Source organism: Myotis nattereri (genome assembly GCF_964212035.1).
Source record: "Myotis nattereri genome assembly, chromosome: 4".
NCBI lineage: Eukaryota > Metazoa > Chordata > Mammalia > Chiroptera > Vespertilionidae > Myotis > Myotis nattereri.
In genome coordinates, this window is record NC_138079.1 from 106,262,048 (window position 1) to 106,288,815 (window position 26,768).

At 57.3% G+C, this 26,768-nt stretch overlaps 3 protein-coding genes across 14 annotated transcripts; 1 reads left to right on the forward strand and 2 right to left on the reverse strand.

The window, feature by feature from the left end:
- The first annotated feature begins 1,291 nt into the window (after positions 1–1,291).
- On the forward strand, positions 1,292–10,792 carry KAT8 (lysine acetyltransferase 8). 9 transcript variants are annotated; one of them, XM_081089889.1, is made up of 11 exons: positions 1,292–1,517; positions 2,759–2,833; positions 2,912–3,087; positions 6,889–6,942; positions 7,029–7,193; positions 7,894–7,983; positions 9,474–9,614; positions 9,687–9,802; positions 9,875–10,048; positions 10,170–10,372; positions 10,537–10,792. In XM_081089889.1, exons 1-11 carry the CDS (start codon positions 1,307–1,309, stop codon positions 10,686–10,688), a joined length of 1,557 nt encoding a protein of 518 aa, XP_080946015.1. In that variant the 5' UTR covers positions 1,292–1,306; the 3' UTR covers positions 10,689–10,792. The 9 variants fall into 9 exon arrangements, with proteins under 9 accessions (XP_080946015.1, XP_080946016.1, XP_080946018.1 ...); XM_081089890.1 differs by having other exon boundaries at positions 1,304–1,517; positions 9,709–9,802; positions 9,898–10,048; XM_081089892.1 differs by having other exon boundaries at positions 1,304–1,517; positions 9,709–9,802; positions 9,898–10,048; positions 10,624–10,792.
- Positions 10,793–10,837: 45 nt separating this feature from the next.
- On the reverse strand, positions 10,838–14,792 carry PRSS8 (serine protease 8). 2 transcript variants are annotated; one of them, XM_081089898.1, is made up of 6 exons: positions 14,466–14,776; positions 14,244–14,267; positions 12,754–12,916; positions 12,192–12,463; positions 11,941–12,107; positions 10,838–11,827 (listed from the first exon to the last, which is right to left on the reverse strand). In XM_081089898.1, exons 1-6 carry the CDS (start codon positions 14,548–14,550, stop codon positions 11,522–11,524), a joined length of 1,017 nt encoding a protein of 338 aa, XP_080946024.1. In that variant the 5' UTR covers positions 14,551–14,776; the 3' UTR covers positions 10,838–11,521. The 2 variants fall into 2 exon arrangements, with proteins under 2 accessions (XP_080946024.1, XP_080946025.1); XM_081089899.1 differs by lacking the exon at positions 14,244–14,267 and having other exon boundaries at positions 14,466–14,792.
- A 2,534-nt stretch (positions 14,793–17,326) lies between these two features.
- PRSS36 (serine protease 36) lies at positions 17,327–26,459 on the reverse strand (the record flags this gene model as incomplete). 3 transcript variants are annotated; one of them, XM_081090376.1, is made up of 15 exons in its annotated part: positions 17,327–17,670; positions 17,937–18,058; positions 18,134–18,399; positions 18,679–18,820; positions 18,926–19,163; positions 19,610–19,758; positions 19,835–20,091; positions 20,433–20,562; positions 20,668–20,917; positions 22,922–23,088; positions 24,897–25,177; positions 25,479–25,641; positions 25,872–25,907; positions 26,106–26,141; positions 26,423–26,459. In XM_081090376.1, the coding sequence occupies 15 exons, from the start codon at positions 26,457–26,459 to the stop codon at positions 17,389–17,391; spliced, it is 2,556 nt and encodes an 851-aa protein (XP_080946502.1). In that variant the 3' UTR covers positions 17,327–17,388. The 3 variants fall into 3 exon arrangements, with proteins under 3 accessions (XP_080946502.1, XP_080946501.1, XP_080946503.1); XM_081090375.1 differs by having other exon boundaries at positions 19,595–19,758; XM_081090377.1 differs by lacking the exon at positions 17,937–18,058 and having other exon boundaries at positions 18,321–18,399; positions 19,595–19,758.
- Positions 26,460–26,768: the final 309 nt, after the last annotated feature.

Sequence of the window (26,768 nt, forward strand, 5' to 3'; positions counted from 1 at the left end):
TGGCACACGTAAGCAACAGAGGCACCAGGGGATCGGGGTGAAACTTCTGTATAGGTTTTGGAGAAAAGTCAGACTTGCACATTAGAAGAACCACTGGTGGTTGGTGGATAGGAGGGAGAACAGTGAGGAGGTTGGTGGAGTGACCCTGATCAGGGATTTACAAAGCTTATGGTAATCATTAACTAAAGGGATAGCATCCCTAATTGAAGATGTCAGGTGAAGTCAAAAGTGAGGCACCAGAACCCTGGGTAGATAGAATAACTATGTTGAAGATGGGGGAGTGAGAGAAGATGTTACGATTTTAATTTTTTATTTCCTTTCTCCTGTTTCTTTTTTTAAAATGCTGCCAGACACCTGGCATTCATTGCCCTCCCCCAAACTCCATTTCCCTAAAGCCCAGTTATCAGCATTTACACTGCCAACCCCCACAAATACCGAACTCAGATATTTCTTGATCTGTAACCTGAGTCCCATTCTCTGGCCCTGAGCATGTCACCACTCTAAGAATTGCTTCCAAGTCCAAGAGCCAAATTATAAGTCGAAGATTCAGAGAGTGGCCAAGAGGAATGTTTATTGAGCACCTACCCTGCCTGGCATTGTGCAGTGCGCTCACTTTATACATATGAGAGGTAGATGAATACATGGTTTAACCTCTATTTAGTTATATGGTTTGAACAGTTATATATAGTTTAATCCTTAAACACTGCACAACTTACCCGGAGGAGGGTGAGAACCCAGGAATCCTCTCGCTAAGCCCACCACCTCCATTATGCCCACTGCCTCTGCTGGTTTCTGCTCCGGGGACGTCTGGTTTGGGGGGCCTGACCCTTTCTTTGGAAAGGCTGGATTCTGAGGGGTTTATTGGCGGCCCCGGGACACACCTCCAGCTCCCCCACCCCTGTATCCTGCTTCCATCCTGAACAAGCAAGGCCGTTTCCTCCATCTGCAAAAAGGGGTGAGCGGTCTAAGGCAGGCGGAAGCGGCGGCGCAGGAGTGGGTGTCAGGCCTCCAGCCAACTCGGGCCGCGGGGACAGCGAGAACAGCGCCCCCTGCGAGCCGGCGCGGCGCGGCTTCCTCGGCGCAGGGCCTTGAGGAAGCTCGGCTGACTCATCGCCCGGGGAGGCCTCCGCGGGCCAGGCGCAGCCACCCCAGCAGCCGGAAGGCAGAAACTCCCGGGCGAGCGGCAGCGCGTCCCGGCCGAGACGCCAGCGGACCAATGAGCTGCCGCCACGTCACAGACTCCACCCCCGCCGCGCGCCGCCCCGGAGCCGCGGCGCGGGCATCTGGCGTCATTTCCACCCCAGCGATGGCGGCCCCGGGGGCGGCTGCAGCGGTTGCGGCCGCGACTTCAGGGGTCGCGGGGGAGGGCGAGCCCGGGCCCGGGGAGAATGCGGCGGTTGAGGGGGCCGCCCCATCCCCGGGCCGCCTCTCTCCGCCGACCCCGGCGCGCGGCGAGCCGGAAGTCACCGTGGAGATCGGAGAGACTTACCTGTGCCGGCGGCCGGACAGCACCTGGCGTGAGGGCGGAGTCCAGGGCCCGGGGCGGTGTTGGCGGGGCGGGGCGGGGCCGGGGTGGTTCTCGGAAGGGCTGGGCGTGGGCGGGGCGGGCCGGGGGAAGGAACGCGGAGTTTCGGGCCCTCCTCCGAACCCCACCGGCGAGGCCGCCACCAAGTTCTGTGTCTAGGGAGCGCCCACCCCCCTGACCTTAGGCGTCATCCCCGTCTCTCAACCTCGCTTCCTCACGGTCTCCCGTCTGCGACTTCCCGGCCCACCTGTCCCCTAGAGCCACCAGCGGAGAGGACCTCCGACCTCAGAACCGACCCCCTCCCCTCCCCGTCCTTCATCATTCCGTGGAATGGCCTGCATCTTTGCGTCCTCTGGCTTCTAGCCACCCCTAGCAGAGGTCATTGCCAGACCAGTCCACACTGTACCCTTTGAAGACCTTTTGCCTCCTGTTCCCTCTGCTTGGAATGCCCTTCCCTTTCTCCTTGCGCACCTGCCCAGCTCCTACGCATCCTCTTAACACCATATCCCCCTGTGATGCTATTCCTGGCTCCCTCCAGGCAAAGTGAGTCATTCCCTTCTGTGTGCCTGCCACGTTCATACCTCAGCCACCGCATGTGTCACATTGTTGTCATTTTCTGTGGGTTCCCTCCCCATCACAGTGGGAACCTCTGGAGGGCAGGCTGCTTGTGATTCATTGCCATGTCCTCAGTATCTAGCAACAACAAAGCAGAGGGCCAGACACGCAGTGGTTGCCTTCCTCATTTCCTGAATGGTCTGCTAGTTGTCAGTCACTAAAAGCTTTAGAGCCATTAACTCACCCTCTGAGGTGAGCACTATTATTTCTGTTTTACAGATTAAGAAATGAGGCTCAGAAAGTCAAAATAACTTGCTCAGTTAATACAGCAGAGAAATGGGGAGCTGGGATTATATATAAACCCAGTCTGACTCCAGAGCCAGCCCTCATGACCTCTGAATAACAGCTGAATATAGTAAACCAAGCATTGCATTTGGCGTCAGGCGCAAGCCCAGTGAAGCATTAGCTCTGACCGCCTTTCAGACCTGAGCCTGGGTAAGCCTCAGTTTCCTCAAATGCAAAATAAGAATGACAGTCCTGACCTGGTGACCTCACAGGCAGCGACTGAATCGAATGGCAGATGCGGACAGGTGAGGTTAGCTTCCATGTGAAGCTGGAAACAGCTTCTCGGTGCTCGGGCTCTGCCTTCCTGATGACACTAGCTTTTCTCCTTCCCAGATTCCGCTGAAGTGATCCAGTCTCGAGTGAATGACCAGGAGGGCCGAGAGGAATTCTATGTGCACTATGTGGGCTGTGAGTGACCTGGGGTATCAGGGCCTGGGAGCGGGGAGAGGGCTGGGAGGACAGCACCCTCATGGCGCATCCTCACAGTTAACCGGCGACTAGACGAATGGGTAGACAAGAACCGGCTGGCACTGACCAAGACTGTGAAGGATGCCGTGCAGAAGAACTCGGAGAAGTACCTGAGCGAGCTGGCCGAGCAGCCTGAACGCAAGATCACTCGCAACCAAAAGCGCAAGCATGATGAGATCAACCATGTACAGAAGGTCCGGGCTCTCCCCTCCCCCAGGGCCCCAGAGGCTCCGCTGCCTCTGCCACCTCCTTTGGGTGCCAGTTCCAAAACCGCAACAGCTCCCATTTCTTAAGCTCCTACAGTGTGTCAGAGACTTCCCTGTCTCTTCTCATGTGCTCTTCCCAGATGAGAAAACAGGTCCCGAGAGGGCAGGGGCACGGCTACAGTCTCACAGCGAGCAAATGGCACAGCTGGGACTGGAATTCAGGCTTCCTGCACAGATAGTGTATTTTATCGTTTATTGTTCCACATTAGACAAACCAACTTGAAGTCCAAAGGGAAGGGAAAGAATGAATGATATTGGAAAAGGAACGAATGATATTGGGCACTTGCTATTGCCCAGAACTCTGCCGAGTACTCTGTGCATAAACTCATCAACGCTTCCTTAACAGTTCAGTACCACAGGGGTGTGTGTGTGTGTGTGTGTGTGTGTGTGTGTGTGTGTGTATACACTAGAGGCCAGGTGCACGAAATTTGTACACAGGTAGCATCCCTAGGCCTGGCCAGCGATCAGGGCAGTGGGGGCCTTCCTTCCCTGGCTGGCTGGGGCCTTCCTTCACTCTGCACTGCCCCCTGGTGGTCAGCGCACGTCATAGTGAGCGATCAGTCTCCCGGTCAAACTCCGGAGGGGACACTTTGTGTATTCGCCTTTTATACACACACACACAGGATGGGGCAAAGATAGGTTTACAGTTGTTTGTATGGAAAAATAATACAATAATAAAAGAATAAACTGTTTCATGTACTTACCACTGTAAACCTACTTTTGCCCCACCCTGTATATATTTTTGGTAGATGAGGAAATAGGCTCAGAGTGGTTAGCTAACATACCTAAGGTCACATAGCTAGTAAAAGGGTGGGCTGGAATTAGAATAATAATAACAGACATTTATTGGCTTGTGACCCAAAGTTTTAGGCTAAGTGTTTGAATACATGATCTCGCTGAAGTTTCACAACAACCCTGTAAAGTAAGCATTATTATCCCCATTTATATGGGAGGTACAGATAGGTTTAGGAACCCAGTCAGGAGTTAGATTTGCCACTGTCCAACTTCAGGGCACAAATCCCTAACCATGACTTTGACACATCCTAGAAATAGGCCACTTGTTTCCGAAACCTGGGTTCCTTTCATCAAGCCAGCCTGCCCCTGGGAGGTTACTTTTCTCCCACTCTGAGCCTCAGTTTCTTGATTTGGAACGTGGGGAATGCAAGAGAACTGGATTTATCGAGCTCTCAGGACACACACACTAGTTTTGGTTAATGCGATTTCTCCTAAGTGCTCGTGTGCTTTGCAGCAGTGTTTTGCTAACTGTGGGCACAACTGTTAGTAGATTACCACATTAGTTCAGTGGGTTGTGACCAGCATTTACATTTTTTTAAATGGAAGAAAGAAATAGGATAAAAGAAAATATCAGAGTGCATTGCACTTTATTAAAGGTAAGTATTGTTTTGAGAAGCTTTTATTTCAATACAAATACATGTATGTGTATGCATAAACATCAACTTGATTTACAGCGATAACTGCACTTCCTACTGTGGTTTGTGATAAAAATTAAATAAAAATTGAAATACCCTGAACTAAAATGACCCCTCAAGGTCTAAGGCAGCACTGTCCAATTGAACTTCCTGTGATAAATGGAAAAGTTTTGCATCTGTACTGTCCAATAGAGTAACCACGTGTGGCTATTGGGAACTTGAAATGTGTTTCGTGTACTAAGAATTAAATTTCATTTAATGAATTTCAGTTGAAGTAGCCACTTGTGGGTAGTGGCTACACTGTTGGACAGCACAGGCCTGAGGTTCTCCGTTCCTCAACCAATTTGCGCTGGCCAGTTAAGCCTCTAAGATGCACCTCTACACTGGCACTCGGCCAGGCGATGACAGTGGGCCAGGTGATAAAATCAAAGAATGGATAATCATCGCGTTCACAGGCAGCAAGAGTCTTCAGAACCTAGTTAATGTTTAATTCTAAATAAATTGCAGCACTTAAGAAAAGCAGTGTTTTTGTAGTTCTTTAATGATTTGCAGAAGAAGATTGTCCTTTGTGAGAGCTGGGAAACATATTTTAAGGAGACATTTGAGGAAGAAAATGAAGTCTTTCTTCTCCCATCTTGGCAGGGATTAGACTCGGGAGTTGGACCAGGGGCCTATGCCCAACTGTGCTGAGTACCTTTTCTGTGACGGGCAAGTGACCTCACCTCTTTGTGCCTCAGTTTCCTCTTCTGTGCAGTGCGGATAATGAGCAATCGTGTCTCAGGCTTATTGTGAGGACTAAATGAAATCATGCCTGTGGAGTGCTTGGCACTTGGAATAATGGCAGCTAGTTCATCCCCTGAGCAAGTGACCTCACCTCTCCCTGCCTGTTTACTTCTCTCTGCAATAGGAGTGAGTGCTGTCGATGTGAGGCCAGACACTCCGAGTGCTTTGTGGAAGGGCCTTCTGAGGAAGACGCTGGCTCCTTTTCTCCCTTCTCAGCTGCAGGGCAAGGCTGCTGTCTACTCTGGTATAGGTCATAGGCCGTGGGTACCCACTCCATTTTCTGGCTGTACTTGGTTCCTCCTACAGAGTCTGGCCTAGGAACAGGATGTCCTGTGAGTGTGACATGACTCTCAGTCCCTGCTTTCCAAGAACCTGGAAAATAGGGGAGCCAAGTGGGGCAGGTAGAGGTTATTGTTGTAGATCTCTGTGTCCCTGACTTGGAAAGGACAGGGTATAGTCTGCATCGGGAGCATCCAGCCCGGCCACCTGGAGGGGATGGGAAGGATGCAGGCCTCGAGGGACGGAAAGAGCACAGTAAACGTAATTACACGTGATAGCTCACAGAGTTCTGCCTTATCATGTGTCACCTGGCTCACCCTCTCTGCTAGGTTGAGTAAGCATTTTCTGGCAGCAATAGGATAAAGAAGGGCATTCGAGGTGGAAGGAACTTTATGTGCAAAGGCACAAAGGCTGGAAAAAGAAGTGTTGATAGCGGTGCAGATTTGAAGAGTCTGGAGGCTGGGAATCTAAGGAGCCCTAGTCAATTGTCCAGATCTGAGATGGTGGCAGTGGCTACATGGCATAGGACAGAGTGGGGAATGCCAGAGAGGGACCAATTCCAGAGATTTCAAAGCGGTAGAGTTGGCAGGACTTGGCTGTTAATTGAATGCCAGGCTGGGACAGGGAGGAGTCTTAAGCTAGGCCTCTTGTTGGTCTCAGGCATTTGGACTGAGGTTGATGCTCCCAGTGAGATGGGAGATTCAGGAGGGGAACAGGTTTACATGGAGGAAAGAATAAGTTCCCTTCTGGACACTTGGGGTCTGATATGCCTGAGGGAGGGACCTCTGTGAGCAGTCCCATGGGCAGGCAGCTCCTCAGGTGTTCAGGAAAGAGGTCCGGGCACACTGGGGAGTCAGCAACAATTCCTGCGGTGAGCATGGAAGACAAGATCATTATTTCATCTCTCACAACTCTGGCTGAGCTGGACTGATCCCACTGCAAAGCTGAAGCTCTTACCAGCCGCAGGACTACCCAGGGCTCCTGGTCCTAGCCCTGTTCATCTGGCCAAAGGTCTCAACTCAGGCACATCTGCGATATATGGGTGGGTGTGCAGTGGGAGAGGAGTGTGGACAAGCCAGCTTCAGAACCAGGTAGAACCTGTTAGCTATTCATACGGTTATTGTCGTTCAGGATGTGAGATCTAAAGACAGGAGGGAAGCACTGGGTTCTGGGGTAGGGGAGGGACAGCCTGAGATTCCCTTCTATTCATCTTGTTCACTGCTCTTTCCTTGCCCAGACCTATGCAGAGATGGACCCTACAACAGCAGCTTTGGAGAAAGAACACGAGGCGGTAAGCAGGGGCAGGGGTCCTGACTGCGGGCTCCCCTTCTCCCCTGCTCTCCGTGCTCTAACCGAGCCATCCACTGCCCTCCACAGATCACCAAGGTGAAGTATGTGGACAAGATCCACATCGGGAACTACGAAATCGATGCCTGGTACTTCTCACCGTTCCCCGAAGACTATGGGAAGCAGCCCAAGCTCTGGCTCTGCGAGTACTGCCTCAAGTACATGAAGTATGAGAAGAGCTACCGCTTCCACCTGGTGAGGCATTGACACCGTGGCACTGGGAGAGCCACAGGTTCAGAGCAGAGGACAGAAAAGCTGCCCGTGGGCGGAGAGACCCGATTCCTGCCTGGCTGTGTCTTTGCTGGAGTGATTTAGGCCAGCTTGCCCTCCCCAGACCTCAGTTCCTCTTCTGCGGAATGGGCCGTAATCCCTGCCCTTACACCTTCCTTGGGTCCCTTGCCCTGCACATGTGTATCAGAGCCAGCTCAGTGCCAGGTTCCTCGGTGCAAAAGCAGAAGCAAGCACAGCCCCCAAGCGATGGGACTGGGAGGTGTGACAGATGGGAGGTGTTGGTACATGCAGGCTGCCAGGGGGGTCATCTCATCATTCATGCAGCAGCATGTTTCCCAAAGAGTGGAATCTGAGGCAAATGTATGCAGTTTAGGAAACACCATTGCCAGGGATCAGGGCCCTCCAGAGGCCTCTAGAGCCAGGCCGACCTGGACTCAAGCCATCCAGCTGTGTGTTGCTCAAGCCAGTTCATAGCCCCTGTGTGCCTTAGGCTCGGTCTCCTCAGGTGGGTGAATTACTGGATGTGGGTGAAGTGTTGAGCTCAGGATCTACATATAGGGAAACCGAGAAGCAGAGATCGGCTGCGAGCCACATGGGGCAGAATGAAGGGCACCTGGCAGGAAACCTCGGGGTCTCAAGCCTCCCTCTTCCCATCCAACCCCAGGGCCAGTGTCAGTGGCGGCAGCCCCCAGGAAAGGAGATCTACCGCAAGAGCAACATCTCTGTGTACGAGGTGGATGGCAAAGACCACAAGGTGAGCTGGGTGGCCCCGGTGCTGGGTGTGGGAGGTGGGAGCTCTGGCACCGCTGGACAGCCTTCACCGTCACCAGGACAGAGGCCAGCCTTAGGGTGAGCAGCTCCACCAGGAAGAGGCCTGAGGGTCACACGCGGCCTGGCACTTGGCCTGTGGCCGGTGCTTGGTCAACATGTGGGCCTGCCGTGCCAGCCTTGGGGACTGGCGCTCCTCTCCCTAAGGACTTCCCTGCTGATGGGGTGGTTGAGGTTTGAAGTGAAGATTGTCGTGCCTGAGGGTGTCTCTGGAAGGCTTTCTCTTTCTGCCTGAAGAAAAGGTGTTTGGTTTCCCCAGGAGGGACCTGCTTTGTGGAAGGGTTCCTGCCAGAGCTCTGTGGCTCTGCTGGCCCAGTTCCTTGTTCCTGGTGAACGGACTTGAATGGGGCAGGGTGGGGCATTGGGCTCTGCTTTCCTGTTGAGAACCTGGCCTTTGCCTGGTCAGTCTGGGAAGGTTGCACCAAATGTCCCATTTCCCGTGGAAGGGCAGTTAATGAAGACAAACTCTGAGTGGCTCCTGGCTTCAGATGACCCCGTCACTTCCTATCTGACCTTAGACAAATTACTTAACATTGTTTGTTCCTGTTTCCTCATCTATAGGACGGGAGTCATGACCACATTTACCCAATAGGGCTGTTGGTGGAATAACTGAGATAGCAATGCCACATACTTAGCACGGTGCTTGGCACCACGTAGGTGCTTCGTAATGGGCCTTCGTTATTACTGGTGACGGTGGTGGCTCAGTCAGCCTTGTGGTAATTGCTTTGGGAAGGAATAGCCACACTGAGCCTTGCCCGCTGCTCTGCCTTGAGCAGCAACAGGGGGAGTGGCAGAAAGGGCTCCATAGGAGACATGGGCATTCCTGTTGGCTCTACCCTCTGCCAGCTTTGAGGTCTCAGGCAAGCACTTCCCCTCCCAGAGCCTCCGTTGTCTTTTAAGTAAATGGGACCAGCCGTGCTGGGCTTACACAGCTGTTGGGTCAAATGAGAGTGGATATAAAAGGTGTCATACACCAGAGGGACCCTTGATCTGTGCCATGAAGCCAACCTGAAGGTCCCATTGTTCCTCCTGATGTGGGTCGCCGGCGGGGTGGGTGTCTGGGCCTGCAGCAGGTGAGGCTCGGAGAAGAGCATGGCCAAGCGGGCCGACTGCAGGCTGCGGAGTCAGGCTCGAGGCCCTCCACTCAGCAAATATTTAACAAGCACTTGGCTTCATGCTTAGCCTTGTGCTCGGTGCTGGGGACATAGCCTTGAATAACACGGGCCTGAACTGCGTATGCCCTCTTACCTGCGGAAATCGTGTGCTACTGTTCTGGTGAGTGGGCACTTCCCACCGGCCTGGCACGGGCTGTTCTGTGGAGCCTGGCATTTGCAGAGCAGGGTGGCAGCTCCTGTCCAGGCCTCAATGGGCTCATTGTACTTGCTTCCTGCGTCTTCTGCCCCTCCTACCCCTCAGATTTACTGTCAGAACCTGTGTCTTCTGGCCAAGCTTTTCCTGGACCACAAAACATTGTACTTCGACGTGGAGCCCTTCGTCTTTTATATCTTGACTGAGGTGGACAGGCAGGGGGCCCACATCGTCGGCTACTTCTCAAAGGTACTGGGTCGGGAAGCCGAGGTTGAGGGAGGGCAGTGAGTATGAACTGGAGCAGGGGCCGAGCTCCCCCAGAGTCCTGACCTCGCCCCTGCAGGAGAAGGAGTCTCCAGATGGAAACAATGTGGCCTGCATCCTGACCCTGCCTCCCTACCAGCGCCGCGGCTACGGGAAGTTCCTCATTGCTTTCAGTGAGTGGCTCCCGCCCTGTCCAGCAAGGGGCCCCTGTGGCGGAGGCGAGTACTAGGGTGGTGGGTTTTCAGGACCTTCTGTCTCCCCCTGCCAGGCTACGAGCTGTCCAAGCTAGAGAGCACCGTAGGCTCCCCTGAGAAGCCCCTGTCCGACCTGGGCAAGCTCAGCTACCGCAGCTACTGGTCGTGGGTCCTGCTGGAGATTCTGCGAGACTTCCGCGGCACGCTGTCCATCAAGGACCTGAGGTGAGGGCCCTGGCCCCGCCCTGTCACCTCATGAGGGAGGCTTCCCGGAGTTCTCCAGGAGGGAAGGGTTCTCCTAAGATTGGCCGTGATCCTGTCTCCTTGTCCCCTCTTGCTGTCCCAGCCGACCCCACAGGGACCTCCCAGCATCTGCTCCAATCCCTTTCTGCAGCCAGATGACCAGCATCACGCAGAATGACATCATCAGCACCTTACAGTCCCTCAACATGGTCAAGTACTGGAAAGGCCAGCACGTCATCTGTGTCACACCCAAGCTAGTAGAGGAGCACCTCAAAAGTGCTCAGTATAAGAAACCACCCATAACAGGTAGGTGGGGGCTCCTGCGTGTGTGTGGTAGGGGGTAGGTGTAAGGACAACTGAGAGCCACAGCTCCTTGCGCTGTCGCATGATCCTAAACCAGTCTGACCAGCTTCCAGGACCAAAGCCTGGGGCAGGCTACTCATGCCTGGGCTTCCCTGCCCCCTCCCCAGGATCAAGTCTGCCCTTGTTCTCACCTGGCGAAACCTGGCCGAGGCCCAGAGGCCCAGCCCTGCCTCTCATGTCTCTTCTCCCCGCAGTGGACTCTGTTTGCCTCAAGTGGGCACCCCCCAAGCACAAGCAAGTCAAACTCTCCAAGAAGTGAGTGGCCTGTGCCCCTGCTGCTGGACCTGTGGCTCCTCCCCCCCAGCCTGTAAATATGTACAGCCCGTTTCATCGTTTTTTAAAATAAAGTAAGTTCTGCCGGTGGCTCTGGACTTTGGAGGCGGGAAGAAAAGGCCAAGAGCTGATGTTCTTCATGGCATGTCACACACACAGCCAGTTATGCTCAAAACATTTTATTCCTTCTTGCTCCTTCTACCCTCTGCCAGATCCAAGCTCGAGCCCAGTTCCGGTGGGGGCTCAGTCCTCCGGAGTCCAGAAATCAGGGCGCAGTGGGGGCTTGGCAGCCAATGGGGCAAGATTGGGGCCTTTTTTGTCCTTGGAAACATGCTGCTCAGAGGCAGCTCCAACCCAGAAGACAACAGGAGGGCAAAGTGATGGGGCTCATCAGGCAGAGCGTGTCGGGCACGGGAGCCAGCCCTTCAGCAGCAGTCAGCTGGGCAGCTGCCCAGTCCTCCAGAAACATAAGAGCCAGGGCCCATTTTCTAAGGCTCCTTGGGAGCTCCATAGGAGCCCAACCAATAGGCTTGTGGACAGCAGGTGGCCAGAGGTTCTAGCCAGTAGCACAGGCAGTAAAACTGGCTCTGGGTTAAAGTCCCAAAGAACAAACCCAGGAGTGGGGGCTCAAAGGTCATGATGGTGCCCTGAGCTCCTACAGGGTCCTGGGAGGAAGGAGTGACTAGAGCCCCAGGCCCAAAGAGTGTCAAGGAGGGGCCAGGTCCATTCCTGGGAACAGGCGTCCGTCCTTGTGTACGATAGGGCAGTTCTAGAAACAGGGTCAACCCCCGGGTGAGTAGCTCAGTGCTCCCACCATGGCTAGAGGAGGCCCAGGATCAGGGCTAGTGATAGCAAAAGGGTGAGCCCCAACAAACCCCGGCCTGGAGCAGAGCTGAAGGCCACGTGGCTTCTGCAGAGGTGGATGTCTGGCTGGGACTCCTGGAGCGGAGGTACCACCTGAGGCTGGAGCTCCGCTACATGGTGGTGAATCCAGGAGGCATAGCTGGAGGTCAGCGTGTACACGCCAGGCCTGTTGGGGGCCCCACAGGCATCACCCCAGCTCACAATGCCTGCCAGGTACCAGAGGCCCCCAGCAGGGCAGGAGAGTGGGCCCCCAGAATCACCCTGAGGAGAAAAGCCATACAACAGCTGTCAGGACCAGGCCCCAGGCCTCGAGTCACCCATGCCAGCCCTCATTTCCCCAGATTCATTTGTCCCACTGGACCTCGTGCATTTACCTGGCAGGCGTCCTTGCCCCCCTCTACATAGCCAGCACACACCATGTCCTGCTGGATAGAGTGGGGCTCATTAGGCTTGGCATTGAGGTTGTACAAGCAGTTACATGTCTCCCGACTGATCAGTGGCACCTCAAGTTGCTGTAGTATCCTGGGGGCCTGGAGGCTCACTGTGGGGGCAAAAGATGCTTAGCCAGGGCCTCCGACCCTAAGTCAGGCTCCCTCCTGCCTCTAGACGTCAGTGCCCACCTCACCTGAGGGGGCCACGTGGCCCCATCCAGTGACAGTGCATTGGAGGCCGTTGGGGAAGGAGGCGTTGGCTGTAGGGAGGCAGATGGGCCGGATGTAGCGGGAGAAGGTGATGGGGCTGCTGAGACGGAGGAGTGCGATGTCCCCCTGGGAGCCCTCATGGCGGTAGCTGGGGTGGGAAATGACCTTTTCCACGGTGCGAACCTCGGCCGCAGGGGTGTAGGAGTCCAGCTGGTGGGCCCCTAGCTTTACTTCGTAGTCATCCTTGTGGTGCTCCCTGCAAACAGGGAGGACAAAGGCTGGGACCCAGGAGACCTGGCTCCTTGATCCCTGTGGCATCCAACCCCAGATTCTGATCCCAGCAAAGGACTTTTTGCATCCCAAACTGTGCCCTAGTTTTATCCTGTGACTTGTGACCTCTGACCTTCATTCCTGACTTATCTTTCAGATTTCATTGATAACCCTAGACCCAATCCAAGAACCCCAACCTCTTATCTAAACTGATCCCTGAACTTTGACCTCCAGGCTACCTTAGGCATCCCCACCTTGCCCCAACCCAGTTGGTACCTTGGAAAGCAGTGGGCAGCCGACAGTACCCACTGCTCAGACACGAGAGAACCGCCACACACGTGAATGCCATCAAAGAGGATGCTGACCTGCCAGGGCCACTGGCCAGGGGTTGCACTGTTACCACCTGTGATGCGTGCTTGGGAGGCCACACCGCAAGAGGCTGCCCAGGGAGGGAGGAAGGGGAGGGGGTCAGGCCCTTCTGGGTCCCCCATACCTTGTTTTTAGCCCTGCCACTCCCAATGAAGCCCAGGAGATCTGGTTTGGAGCCTGGGAAGTGAGTTCACAGAAGCCGGCCACCCTTTTGTCCCCACTTACTGCTTACCAGGCACGGTCAGTTTTGCCACCTTGACCCATTCCCTCATTCAGGTCTCTTACAGCTTGCTTGCTTGCTTCCTTCCTTCCTTCCTTCCTGGACTTTGCCTCCTATCCAGTCCAGCCCTTATAAGTCTGAAGACCTTTATAAACGAGAAATCTGGCCAGGTGACACCCCCTTAAATCCTTCCCTGGTTTCACACTGCCCTTAAGATATATCTCAGACCTCCCATGACAGTGGCATCCACCTGGACACTTCCTGTCATAGACTTGGAAGCACTTACTCGCCTATGGAACTTTGCTCTTCTAGGTCACTACCTAGAATTCCTTTCCTCAGCCCTACTTTGCTCGGCAAATTTCCATTTGCCTATGGCAGCCCCTCCTTGGCCTGCCCTGCCCTGCTGCCTGAGTCAGGCAGTGCACAGAGCTCCCGGGCTGTGCTTCCCTGATACTGCCCCGTCACCGCACAGCCCGGCACTCCCCGCGGCCCGGTGACCGCGCGGGGCTGGGCACAAAGACGGAGCTGTGGATGCGGCTACTGAACAGAGGAACAGAACAACTGGCTCCCACCGCCCGAAGGCCACCCTGCCCTCACGGAGGCCAGCAGTTTGGAACCAGACCCAACTGCCCTTCACAAAGTCACCGTCCCAGGAGCAGAGAAAACTGCCCAGCCGGCTCCTCCTCTCGGAATAATGACAATAGCTGCTACTTAGGAACTTTAAACAGCGTGAGGCCCCAAGGGGCTTTCACTTCCTTTATCTTCAGGCCTGCTCCTGCAGCCCCAGGAGAGAAACTCCATCAGAGGTGAGCAGTGCGCCAAGCACACGGCAGTAAGTGGGGAAGCCGGGACTCAGGGTCTGGTGACCTGCCTTTGAAGGAAGGAGACCTTTGGCTTGTTTCCCTCAAAACAACTCCAGCTCTGACAGGCCGTGCCACACTGGCTGTGCGCCTTCGGGCACATCACTTCTCCGCACTTCGGTTTCTGTATCTGTAGAACTCGGGCTACCATCCCCGTCTCACAGAGCTATCCTGGGACTTAAGACATTACGGTGCGTGAGACGGCCTGGCAGAGGGGTCAGGCACTCATTAAACACGCCATGGGAATCTGAGTCTGTGCCCTCTTCGTCCTCTCCCCGCCCTCCCCCCCCTCCACCCCCACCCCCGCCAAGCCTCACCTTCGGGCCCGGCCCCCTCGGCTCCTGGAAGGCAAGAAAACGAGGGAGGGGTGAGTGGAAAGGCCCGGGTTCCCAGATTTCTGAGCACCTGCCACTTGTCAGGAGAGCTGCCCATCCCCCCAGGAAGTCCAAGCGGAGGGAGAGAGAGAAGCCAAGAGCTAGGGCGCGGGGGCTCTTGAGCCAGGATTACCCCTCCCCATGCCCTCTGCCCGTTCAACTCACCCAGCCCGGACCGGAATAATCCAAGCAAAAGCAGAATGGCAGCGGCCTCCAGCCGCCTAGGCCCCAGGCCTGCCCTCTGGGCCATGACCCGGGGTGAGGGCCCCTGGGGAGCCACCAGACACCCAAGGGAAGGGACCTAGGGCTGGATTCGAAGGCAAGATTCCGGCGTCGAGCCCAAAGGGAAGGAAGGGCTGCTGGAATCCGCGCGGGGAAGGTCGGAGCAGGTGTCCCAGGCTGGCTCCAAGGGCAGGGCGCGGGCACCGAGGAGACGACGGCAATCCAGCCCGCAGAGAGGACACGTCTCCAGCACTGCCTGGCTGCGCAGAGAGCCGCAGGTGGCAGCTCCTGGGAGAAAAGCGCCTACCTGCCCGCCCCTCCCCTGGCCCCGCCCTCCCGGCTCGGCTCTGCCCGCTTCCCGCGCTGACGTCCCTGTCGCCCAGACCCCCAGGTGAGTGTGTGCCTGCGCGGAAGCCTGCGCGCTCGGGGCGGCGGATCCCCCGGAGAGCAGCCCCAGGCAGGGATGGAAACGGGAATGTCCGAGGCCCAGCTGCCTGGAGGGCCACAGTGCTGTCGGCCCAGGTCTGTCAGGTCTCCCGAACCAGTTATGCCTCCCGGGGCTTGGCTCAGCCTTGTTGTCCGGGGGCCAGAGGCGCTCCTACCCCTTCCCTTCTTAGGCCCCGTCTCTGAGCCTAAGAACCTGGGTTTGCCACAGGCTAGGGCCGGCAGCCTCATCTGTGTGCGGTGAGCGTGTCTGGCTGTGCCAATCATCTCACAAATATTTACTGAGTGCCTACTCTGTTCCAGGCGCAGGAGACACAACAGACACCGTCCCTGCCTTCCCTGAACTCACTCTGAAGTAGGGATGACAGAGGACACAAATCATCACAAGCAATTATAGAATAATTTCAAACTAGCAACCGTGGCACAGAAGGGAGAATGGGGGATCGGGGAGCCGTTTCCAGGAGCTTGACATAGGCTGGCATCAAGAAGGGCTCCTCAAGGAAGTGCCTTCAGAACTGAGACCCAGAGAGGTTAGGGAAGAGTGTTCACAAGGCAAAGGTGGGGCAGAGTGGCTCAGGTGAAGCATCTGCAGGCGGAGGCGCAGGAGGCACAGGCTCAGGCAAAGAAGACCCCGTGACTGGTCAGGTGACTGGTCAGGGGGTGGGCACTTCCTCTGTGAGTGTAGGAGTCTGGGAGATTGCAAATGCGTGTTGGCTTCAAAGTTCAGAGAAACAGGGCCCCACTTCCCCACCTGCCTTCCATAGGCTAGGTGTCTGGACCTGTAAGCCAAGACTTCAGGCCCTTGAGGGCAGAGAATTCCTGGAGTGATTGATGAGAGGACCTAGGCTGACTGAAGGGTCTAAGCTGGGGAGGGGCAAGACATTAGGCATTGTGGGTGTATTTGGGTAGATATTAAAAGGGGTATATTAAATGTTTGTGGGGATCTCTAGCTGGTCTGGCTCAGTGGATAGAGTGTCACGTCAGCCTGCAGACTGAAGGGTCCTAGGTTTGTTTCCTGTCAAGGGCACATGCCTGGGTTGCGTGCTCAATCCTCAGTGCGGGGAGTGCAGGAGGCAGCTCATCAATGATTCTCTCTCATCATTGATATTTCTATCTCCCTCTTCCTTCCTCTCTGAAATCAATAAAAAAATATATTTTAAAAAAAGTTTGTGGGGAATGGCATATGGGTGACTGACTGAGTATGGGGAGCGAGTGGGGCTGTACGTCCCTATGGAGATTCAAGGGAATATTCTATCTGGGACCTGGCAGCTAAAGATCAGCCTGGCCTTTGGACCTCTGCCCGTCTCCTCAGACCCCCAAGGAGAACCTCCAGCTGCCCTTTAGGTGTCCCCTCCCCCATCCTCTGCCTACTCAACCAGAGATTTGACTCCAGCCCCAGAGGTGACCCCTCTGCTACCTTCATTATCTGGCGTCCACCGCAAGCACGTCCCTTCCCCAGGTCCCCATTTGCTTTTTTTCTGGGCTCAAACGTCACCGCTATGGCCCTTTCCTGATCCCCAGCCAGGCGTGTCCATGTGTGTCCCCACTATATAGGGAGCACTTCGAGGGTTTCCCCTCAGACCCTAGCTGTGCCATGACTTAGCAGTTAGCAGGGAACGAGCCTGCATTAAAGCAGGGAGGTGAACCAAGAAGTGGTGGGTGAGGTGGAGGGATGTATATACAAGGATGGTGATGGGCCTCAAACCCCGAGAGCACTGGGCCGGATGTGACAGCTGTGGACCCTTGAAGGGCATGGGGGTCCTGGGGACACTGGTGGCGTCTATTTGGGGAGATCATTCATCAGGGTGTGTAGATGGGGGTGGCTCTCTGTGGGTATAGGATATTGTAGACAGACCCTGGACTCCCAGACTCCTGGACCCTTCCTTCTGTGACCCTCACCCTGAGTCCTTCTTACTCTGGGGGGAGGGGCAGCAGGGTCAGAGCTAGGGCTGAGGTGTCCAGCAGGTGTTGGGGATGCTGATTCCTTTGGGGAGGTGACACACACCCAGCTGGCCGCCCAACCTCCCCCACCCTGGGGCAGGAATGAGGGACAGCTGCCACGTTATCAGGGACACATTTCCTGGGAGCCCAAGGCCTGACTCACGGAAGCTCAAGAGGGAGGGGCCCTTTGGCTTCCCTCTAGCCCCCCACCTGCCCTCAGCGATGCCACAGGGCCACGTGTCTTTGTTTACACCTTTATTGCCGGCTCCTGCCGTCCCCAAGGATTCCAGGGCACAAAATCTCCCGGCACTGAGGCCCAATTATCTGAAGCCATTGCAGTCTAGGTGGGTGGGGAGCTCTGGAGGTTCTGGTAAAGGGACTGAAAGCCGGTTAAGTCACATTCCAACCCCACTGGGAAGGAAGTAGAGGGCTGGAGGGGGTGGGGAAGGAGGAGGGGAGGTGGTCTGGGGAGCCAGACCCCTCAGCCCTGAATCAGGGGGGTCAGTAGTAGCAGCAGGAACAGAGCAGCAGGAGGGGAGCCTGAGGCCCCAGCCATGTCCAGAGGACAGAGGTAGCTGCCTTCAGGGGGCCAGTAGGGGGAGCCACTGGGGGGCAAGAAATGAGCCTCTCCCACTATCTGGGAGATCCAGGCCTCTTCAGGGCCAATGGTGGCAAACAGCTCCCGGCTCCCTCTAACAGCCATGCCCACAAGGACCCAGGAGCCTCCCTCACTCTGGCACAGGAGCGGAGGTGCGGAGGTCACCTGCGGAGTGAAAGCCAAGGCCAAAGGGTCTCTTCCCCTTCCTCCCGGTCCCCTGCACCTTCTCCTAGGGCCCAGCCCAAAGCTCTGCTTGTCTCCATCCTTAGGCAGCCAGAGCCCTGGTCGCTCTCCAAGGTCCAACCAGGAAACGCTACTTCTACCCATTTCAGGCCCAGCTCCCAAGAGTTTTAACCCTGCTCTCTCCCCAGGGTCTAGCCACCCAGCCCTGCCTGACCCCTCCCTGGACCAGGACACCCAGGCCCCTGTACCTCACACCTGTCTTCCTGCCCCTCTGCATACAGGACACAGAGAGTCCCGGGGGGCAGAATCCCCTCATGGAGGCAGTGACAGAGTCGTGGTGTCAAGATGGAGACAGCAGCAGCCACAGGGACTAGAGAGGAAAGAAGGTTGTCCCCGGGATGCTGGCCCCTAGTCACTTCTCACCCCCGGGACCCAGGGCTCTCACCTCGGTCCTGGGGGTCCTTCCAGCCCAGCACCCAGCAGCTGCTTCCCAGGGGGACACCCCCTGTGTGAAGGCAGATAGACAAGGCTGAAGGGGAGGGCTCCACCCGGGAGCTCAGCTCGAGGAGGGCCAGAGGGGGCCGAAGTCCCAGGTGCCGGGGCAGGCGGATGCTGATGACCGACCGGGACACCTGGTGGCCCTGTGGGAGGGGGCTGGCCCCGGTCCGGCCCAGGTACACTTCAATGTAAGGCACTGTTGTGGAGCCTGGCCTGTGGGAACAAGGCCCATGGTCACCTCCCGCGCGCCCTCCACCCGCACCCCCCTCCTGGTAAAGTCTTTCCCAGCCCAGGGGAAAGGGGGGAACGGATCTCCCGAGTTATTCCACTAACTCCTTTATTATTGCTCCTCCTCAATCTCTCTCCTGTCTCAGAACCCTTCACAGAAGCTGCCCTGTGCTCTAAGAGCCCTCAAGGGGGACTACCCCACAACTGCAAGAATCCTTGGCCCTCGCCCAATTTCCCCATCGCCCAGGAGTGGGTGAGACCCACCTGAGGACACAGTGAGTGGCTGCCAGGACCCAGCCGGGGGCCACGAGGATCCCCGCGCAGACGCGACCGCCAGCCACATGCACCTCTGCCAGCCAGGGCCACAGGAGCCCCGCCGGGGCCGGCTCTCGCCGCAGGCCACAGGCTAGGGAGAGGAGGTGACGCCTCAGCGGAGGTCTCACAGCGGACCCCTGAAGCCTCTGCCATGGACCTAAGCCCCCCAAGCCCCAAGCCCCAAAGGCCTCCTCACCACCATGTTCTGTGTGGGGGGGACAGGTGTGCGTCTCGGTCTCCTCCCCCTCGGGGCCCCAGTCCCAGGTCAGCTGGTCCTCGAGGTAGGCCCCCCGAGTCACATGGCTGATCCATGGGCCGTGGGTCTGAAGAGGGTAGAAGGCTCTGGGGCGCAGGCAGCCACTGGAGGAGTCTCTGATTCCAGCCAGGAACCAGGTCCCCTCCTCCCGGCACAAAAGGCTCCAACTGGAGTCGTTCTGCAGCAAGAGAGTGTGCGTTACCAACCGCTGCGTGCGCGCGCGTGGGTGTGTGCGTGTGCGCGTACGAGAGAGCTGATGAGAGGGTGTCAAAGGGCTTTCCTCCAGGCCAGGCTCCGTAATAATCTGTAGTCAGTCGTCACTTTAGGATTCCTTTAGATCCAGGGGTAGCGAGAAAGCCCGACGGAGCCCAGAGCTCGCCTCGGGACTCTCCCCAAGCGCCCCCAGGGCCAGGCTCCGCCCCCAGCGCGGCTGGCTCCGCCCCCAGCGCGACTGGCTCCGCCCCCAGCGTGGCTGGCCCCGCCTTACCCGGTCCCCGGGGAGCGCTCCGTCTCCTTCCCAGTCTTTCTCAGGCTCCGCCCCTCGCCCCGCCCCGCCCCCCGCCTCTCCGAGTCCCAATCAGACACGCAGGCCCCGCCCCCGCCGCTAACCCAGCAGCGGCCGGCCTCCTCCTCCTCCTGGTAGGCGGGGCAGAGCGAGTGCGGCGGGTCTCCCGGCGGAGGCACTGTCGCCCCCTGGCGGCCGTACAAGCAGTGACACCACCAGCCGCCCAACAGCTCCGCCTCAAGCAGCACATTCGGGCCGGGCGCGGGCCCTGGGAGAGAAAAAGGAAGGAGTCCGCGCGCGGCGCAGCAGGGCCTGGCGCCCCCGCACCATGCGCCCCTGCTCACCGCCGCGGCCCCAGCGAGCCAGGCGGCAGCGGCTCCCGGGCAGGAAATAGTGTTCTGGGCGAGGCAGGCACACCGGCCGCGGGGCGGCGCTCAGGTTCACGGGCGCGCGCAGCTGCAGCAGCGCCAGGTCCGCCGCGTCGTCCCGGGAAGCGTTCCGGTGCGGTACGAGGCGCGCCACCTGCTCCGCGTGCGGCCGCGAGGGCAGCAGCACGCGCCAGCTGTGCAGGTCGCGGGGCGGACGGTCCGAGCTGCTGGGGCTGCGGGATGGGGAGACTGGGGACGTGGGCTGGACTCCGCACACGGGGCGCGAAGCCGCTCACCCCTGACCTGGCTCCATGGCCAGGATTTTGTATCCCCCGCCTGAGCACTGTGCACTCGGACTCCACATCCCGGATGGAACTTATACGAACCCCTCCACTCGCTCCCGATAGACCAGGACCCCACTTTGTGAGTTGGATCCTCCGCCTCCCAAGGAGAAGCCCCGCCCGCACTGCAGACTGAGGCTCCCCCCAGCCCCCACTCAGGACAGGCGCTAGGTATGTCTCAGGCCGGTGCGGGGAGGGCCGGGATTCTGGCCGAGACGCAGGTTTTCACTCACTCCAGAAAGCAGCTGGCAGGTGCCAAGACCCAGCTTTCCGACACCAGCGCCCCATGGCAGGGTCTGTATCCCGGCACCATCACCTGAGCCTCCCAGGGCCAGGCCCCTGGCCGCGGGGCCTTCCCACACTCTGCGGGTGGGAGGCCTGGGTCAGCGGGCCTCTGGACCCCCAGCACTTCCCACCCAACTCAAATCTCCCCTGTTCAGTGGACCTCCAGGGGTCCTACCCCCTCACCTGGCAGGGCGATGGTGCAGTTCTCATCCATGGGCTCCTGGGGGCCGGATGGGGGCCCCCGGGACTGCGGGGGAAAGGCAGGCCCAGGCTCTGGGCCCATCACCTTTTCCCGGATCCATGCCTCGTAGGGAGCCACCGCAGTGAAGACTCCAGGGCGGTTCCTTCGTGCACAGCCAAAGCCAAAGCTGGTGATTCCCGCCAGGAACCACCGCCCTTGTTCCTCACAGACCAGGGGTCCCCCTGAGTCTCCCTGATGATAGATAGATGACTCTGCGTCAGGGGATCGGCCCAGGGACCCACCAGTGTATACTGGGCCACCTTCCAAAGGTTCTACACCTCTTCTTGTTGGACCAGCAAGCAGCCACCTTCTCCTGGGAGCCTGGGGCTAGGTGGTGTCTTGGCTGCGTCAGCTCCTGTATTCCCTACGACTCTAAGCGGCAGAAAGGCTGATGAGGAACGGCCAAGCCAAGAGCGCCAAACGAATGCACTAAAGGCCATGCCAGGGAGACCTTCAGAGAGACACTCAGAGCCAAATGATTTGTGTTCAATGAATAGTTCAAATAAATGCTGTTTTGGGTTTCTAAGATCACCCAATGGTTAAAGCGAATCAGAGGTGCCAGCGTTTAGGAGGCTGTTAAAAATAGAAATCTAAAAGCAGCAGGCAGACAGGAGGAAGGACTACAATGAACAGACACTACAGGGGTTGTGGGCATTTTGTGCTTAGAGGAATTGTCCCTAAAACATCTCTATAGTCCATGACAGGTATCTCTGTGACCTGAACAGGGTCACAAAGAAGGCTCAGAATCCTCTAGAACTGTGCTGTCCAGCATGGTAGACGCTAAATAAAATTAAACTCGGCCAGTGGTTGAGTGTTGACCTGTGAGCCAGGAGGTCAGGGTTCAAATCCAAGTCAGGGCACAGGCCTGGGTTGCAAGCTCGATCCCCAGTGAGAGGTGTGCAGGAGGCAGCCAATCAGTTATTCCTTCTCATCATTGATGTTTCTATCCCTCCCTTTCCCTTCCTCTCTGAAATCAATAAAAATATATTAAAAAATAAAATTAAAGGTTTAATTCCTCAGTTACACTCATCATATTTCAGATGTTTTTCAAATGTTCAGTGGACAATGTGGCTAGTGACCACTACCCTGGACAGTGCAAATACAGAATATTTCCATCACCGTAGGAAGCTCTGTTGGACAGCGCTGGCCCAGAGGGATTTGAATTGTTTGCAATCCTGCTCAAGAAGGCGGAGGATCATGCCCTTGGTCACAGAGCTTCATCATTGGGAGGAACCCTGAAGACCATCTAGCTTGAATCCCCATTGCCACCACCCAAGCTGAGTACCCTAAAAACGTGTGTGATTTGAGAAAGGTCTGTGGGGAAAATAGTTACCATATTACTATATTTTGGCCTTCAGAAGGTGATCTGAAAAATTCCCTTCTGGGACGGATTAATTCATTTTTAAAGCTAACTATTGATTGAGTATATACTAAAAGGTGCCATTCTCTGTTCTTCTACATCCTCATCTCAGGAATGACCCCGTCAAGCACCCAGTGAGAGCTGGGAAGTGGGATTATAATAATGTCAGTAGCTGATACTTATTTAGCTCTTATTAAGGACCACATACTGTTCTAAGTGCTCTTACTTGTACAAATTAATTTAATCATCCTAACCGCCCTATGAGGTAGGAAACACTATCATCTCTGTCTTCCAGATAAGAAAGTCTGGACGTGAGGTTAAATAACTTGGTCAAGGTGCCCGATGGGTGTGTCTCAGTGGTTGAGCGTCAACCTATGAACCAGGAGGTCACGGTTCCATTCCTGTGTCAGGGCACATGCCTGCGTTTCAGGTTGGGTCCCCAGTGGAGGGGTGTGCAGGAGGCAGCCAATCAATGATTTTCTCTTATCATTGATGTTTCTCTCTCCCTCTCCCTTCTTCTCTGAAATCAATAAAAAGATATTTAAATAACTTGGCCAAAGTTACACAGCTAATATGTGGTGGTTCCCTGCTTCAAACCAGGCAGACTCACTCCAGAGTCTGGCACATAACCACTGCACGCACTGCCATAAACAACAGTGCCCCCCGTTGAGCCCCAAGTTCTGTCTAGTTATAATGTTCACATCAATCCCACCTATTGGCATCTTGCCCTCTTTTTGCAGATAAGGCTCAGAGATATGAGAGAGATGGCACTTGTCTGCTTCTCACACTGCTTCCTAGTGGTTACTTGTCAGGCAGATGCAGGGACCTGCCCTCACCTGGCAGGTGTCCTTGCGGCCCTCTGGGTAGCCAGCACACAGCATGCCTGGCAAGAGCTGGAGAGTGAGGTTGAAGGGGCCAGGCCGGCTGTAGAGACACTGACAGGCAGCTTCTCCCAGCAGCTTTAGCTCCACTTCTTGCAGCACCCAGGGGAGAGGCAGGGGGTCTGCGGGCAGAACGAGAGAGCAAATGCTGTGAGGCAGGTGTGGAATCCCCTGCTCCCCAGGGCTCAACTCTGTCCCGCCCCCCTCCCCCAGCTGCCTCCTGGACCTCTCTATCAGATGCTCAGTATTTCAGCCCACCACATCCAAAAACAGTCATCATCTCCTGCTCCTCTCCATCCTTCTTCCTAAGTCCTCACCTCCAGAGTGACCCCATCACCCGGCGAGAGCTGCCATGGATGGTTTCATACTGCACAAAGGTGCCCAGCCAACAGAGGATGGATGTGAGGGCTAAAACCGCGAAGCTCTGGGCCCTGACATGGGCTGTGTCAGTCCTGAGAACGTACCCTTTTCAACAAAGATGCCATATACACTAGATGCGGTCCTGTACCAAGTTGCCAAGCACAGAATCGGGGTGCCATCCCTGACCCTGTCTCAACTTCCCCTTCTCAGTAAGTTCTCAAGTCCAGAAAACCCATCATTTGTGACCTCTGGGCATTTTTACTGCCACGTCCCCAGTTCAGGAGGCATAAGCTTGGGCCTGGCTGATTGGCCTGGTCTCCTCGCTGACCTGTTTCCCGACCGCCCTTCACTTGTTGCTGCCAGAGAAATGTTTCTAGAGTTCCGCTCCGATCTTACCAAGGACAGCCGATGGCCCCCACTGTGTAACCCTGAGGGCTCCGTCCTTTCCGCAGGGGAACCCGCTTTTGGTGGAGATAATGTCTCAGGATCCAGCAAAAGTGGGTGAGGGTGTGGACCGAGCTCCTTCCCTCCCCATCTAGCATCCCAGGCAGTGAGCTGATGGCTGAACTGTACTTAAGGGTCAGCCAGGGAAGTTTAGGGATTGTCCTGGGGATCCCTGGAGCTGGAGGGGTGCTCTGGCCCTCAGTCTGACCTTAAGACCTTCATGGCCCAGCCCCACCACTTAAAAAAAATTTTTTTTTAAATTTATTTCAGAGAGGAAAGTAGTGGGAGAGAATCACTGATCAGCTGCCTCCTGCACGCCCCCTACTGGGGATCAGGCCCGAAATCTGGGTATGTGCCCTGACCTACATTTGAACCATGACCTTCTGGTTCATAGGTCGGCTCAGCCACTGAGCCGGGCCATCCAGGTCAGCCCCACCAGCTTTTGCAGCCTCTGCCGCCTCTGCCCACTGCACTCCAGCCTGGCAGCCTGGCCCTTCTCCATCTACGATGCCTCACCTGGATTTCCAGCATGGCCTCCATATCGCCCCACGTGCCTGTGATGCCAGCTGTTGCCCTGACGGCACAAAACCTCCCCAGAAATCTCCTGCTCGGGGTGCGCGTTGTCAGGATGGCCGGGTCCACGCACACAGACTTCCTCGTGCTCAGATGGGCCCTTCCTGCCACCTCCTGCCCCGAGGGGGCCTCGGCAGGGCGCAGGTCTGACCACAGATGTGGAATTGTGGTGGGGGCCTCGCTACCACGGAAAGATAGCTTTCCGGATGAGGATTTACCGTCTAACGTAAGTGTTTGCTTATTTAGCTGAAAAAGCATATGTCTACCCACTTAGTGACTAGAATGTAAAGTGAGGAGGCAGGACTTTTTGCTTATGTTCATGAGCCTATTTCCAGTGCCTAACACAGTGCCAGGCACCAGGAGGCGCTCAAAAATTACCTGTTGCAGCAAAGAAAGATGGACTGCCTACCTGTGCCTTGCAACCCCGCCCCTCGGCCCTCCCTCCCGAGGGCCCGCCCCTCCCCACCCACTTCCTGGGCGCTCGATCCACCCACCCGGGAGGCCCGGCGTCTCGGACACGCCCGCGGGGTCCCGCCCGCCCGCCGCCGCTCACCCGCCTCCTGCACGCTCCCCCAGCCGGTGGCCCAGCAGGCCGTGCCGTGCGCGAAGCGGTGCGAGGCGCGGGGCAGGCAGACGGGGCGCACGGCGGGGCCCATCCTGGCGGGCGCGGCCAGGCGCAACAGGGCCAGGTCGGCGCCCAGCTCCACGTCGCTGTAGTTGTCCGGCACCAGGATGGCCGCCACTGCCCGCACGTGCGCGGCGTCCGCGGGCTCGTCCTGCGAGTGCACGCCCAGCAGCACCGACCACTCGGCCGCGGGCTCCAAGCTCCCGTTCCTGCGCCGAGGCCGAGGCGGGAGGGGTTGGGTCGGCCCCATGGGGGTGGGAGAAGCAGGCACCCGCGCTGGCTGGGGCGATGGGAGCGGAGGGTGGGTTGGGCATGGGGACGACGTCATTCTGACTTGGACAGTTAGCGGCATCAGCACACTCAGAGCCAGGGCACCCCGCAGGGCACCTAGCTCCGGGATGGGGCGGGGGAAGGGGGCTGGGGCGCAGCTAGTCTCCAAATGAGCTGTGCACACGGGCTCAAGCAGTTTGGCTTTTGAAGGAGGGGAGCCGGACAGGGGTGAATACTCACCACACGAAACAGTGAGCGGCGGAGAGGACCCAGGAGGGGGCGATGAGGGAGCCGCCGCAGATGTGCACCCCGCTGTGGTGCAGGCTCACCTGCCACGGCCAGCGGCCCGGCTGCGCGTCGGAGCCCCCCACGATTCTGGCAGAGGACTCAGGGCGGCCACAGTCTGCAGCGGGTACCGCGAGGTCATATCCCGTCCCTGCCCCCCACCCCGGAGGCCCCGGTAGCTTAGGACCAAGTTCCGTCCCTCACCCCACTCCAGGCTGCCGCCCTGGACAGAGAGCAAAGAGGCCGGGGCACCTGCCGGTTTCCGGTCCGCTCCCCTCCCTCGTGGCCTAGCCAGCCTCAACCTCCGTTCAGACCCGAGGCCACCCTCCGCTTCCAGCCCCTGCTCACCCAGATCTCCAGGCTCTTCCTGAGCAGGGCTGGCAGCTGGGAGTCAGACGTAAAGAGAGGAAGATGCTGGCGATTCCGGCCCCTGACACTGCCCAGGCCTCAGCTTCCTTCTCCACCCCCACCCGCCCGTCCTCGTCCCCAGTTCCCTGCCCGTCAGCACCCCCTGCCCCAGCACCCCTGCCCCTCCCATCTTTTTGCCTTTGCGCCTGACTTTCCCCAGGTCAGCGGCCTTACCTGGATCCTGGGAAGCTCCTGGGATGGGGCTGATGGCTGGAAAGAGGAAGCAGGGAGAGCTGGAGCCCTCACTCACAGCCTGCCCGCCCCACTCCTGGCTTTACACCTACTCCCTCTCCCACGGCAGCCAGGCCTCCTCGCTCCCTCCTCTCACACAGTGTCTCCCTCTTGCCGCCTCACTCCCTGGGTCCCCAGAGGGCCCCCTCCCCTTCGTCTGACACCAGACTCGCTGGGCAGAGCTCGGGGGTCCTGCTGTCCAGCTCCTCAGATGCTAGGACCCAGGCCCCTGGCAGCCATCCTCTGCCTCCTGCCGTTACCGAGGGTCACGAGTGGGAGAAGCAGGTGCGGGAACATGGCACATTTGAGTCAACTGGAGGCACAGAGCTGGCTGACGGTCTGCTCCCTGCCACAGCTCTGTCACTGTCTAGGCGGCCGGTCGCCCGTGACTCCTGATGATCTCAGGAGCAGCCCCACCCTCCCTGGCCAGAGCCCATCTCTGGGAATCTGAGAGGATCTGGGGTTGAAGGGGGAAGTAGGGAGCTTGAAGGCCCAGCCCTGTCCCATCTCACATCTCTGGAGGCCCAGGGCGGGGGTGGGAGGCAGATGTCCTAGTTACAGGACACCTGTTGGGTGCGGGAGGGAGGAGCGGAGAGCCCTGTGGGC

What these genes read in the sequence shown, in the direction of transcription:
- KAT8 (XM_081089889.1), top strand. Translation starts at nt 1,307, where the DNA reads ATGGCGGCCCCGGGGGCGGCTGCAGCGGTTGCGGCCGCGACTTCAGGG. An exon ending in TGGAGAAAGAACACGAGGCG is followed by an intron (nt 6,943 to 7,028) that starts GTAAGCAGGGGC and finishes TGCCCTCCACAG; the next exon opens with ATCACCAAGGTGAAGTATGT. An exon ending in TCGTCGGCTACTTCTCAAAG is followed by an intron (nt 9,615 to 9,686) that starts GTACTGGGTCGG and finishes GAGCTCCCCCAG; the next exon opens with AGTCCTGACCTCGCCCCTGC.
- PRSS8 (XM_081089898.1), bottom strand. Translation starts at nt 14,550, where the DNA reads ATGGCCCAGAGGGCAGGCCTGGGGCCTAGGCGGCTGGAGGCCGCTGCC. An exon ending in CGAGGGGGCCGGGCCCGAAG is followed by an intron (nt 12,917 to 14,243) that starts GTGAGGCTTGGC and finishes CTCCCTGGGCAG; the next exon opens with CCTCTTGCGGTGTGGCCTCC. An exon ending in GCTGCCCACTGCTTTCCAAG is followed by an intron (nt 12,464 to 12,753) that starts GTACCAACTGGG and finishes CCCTGTTTGCAG; the next exon opens with GGAGCACCACAAGGATGACT.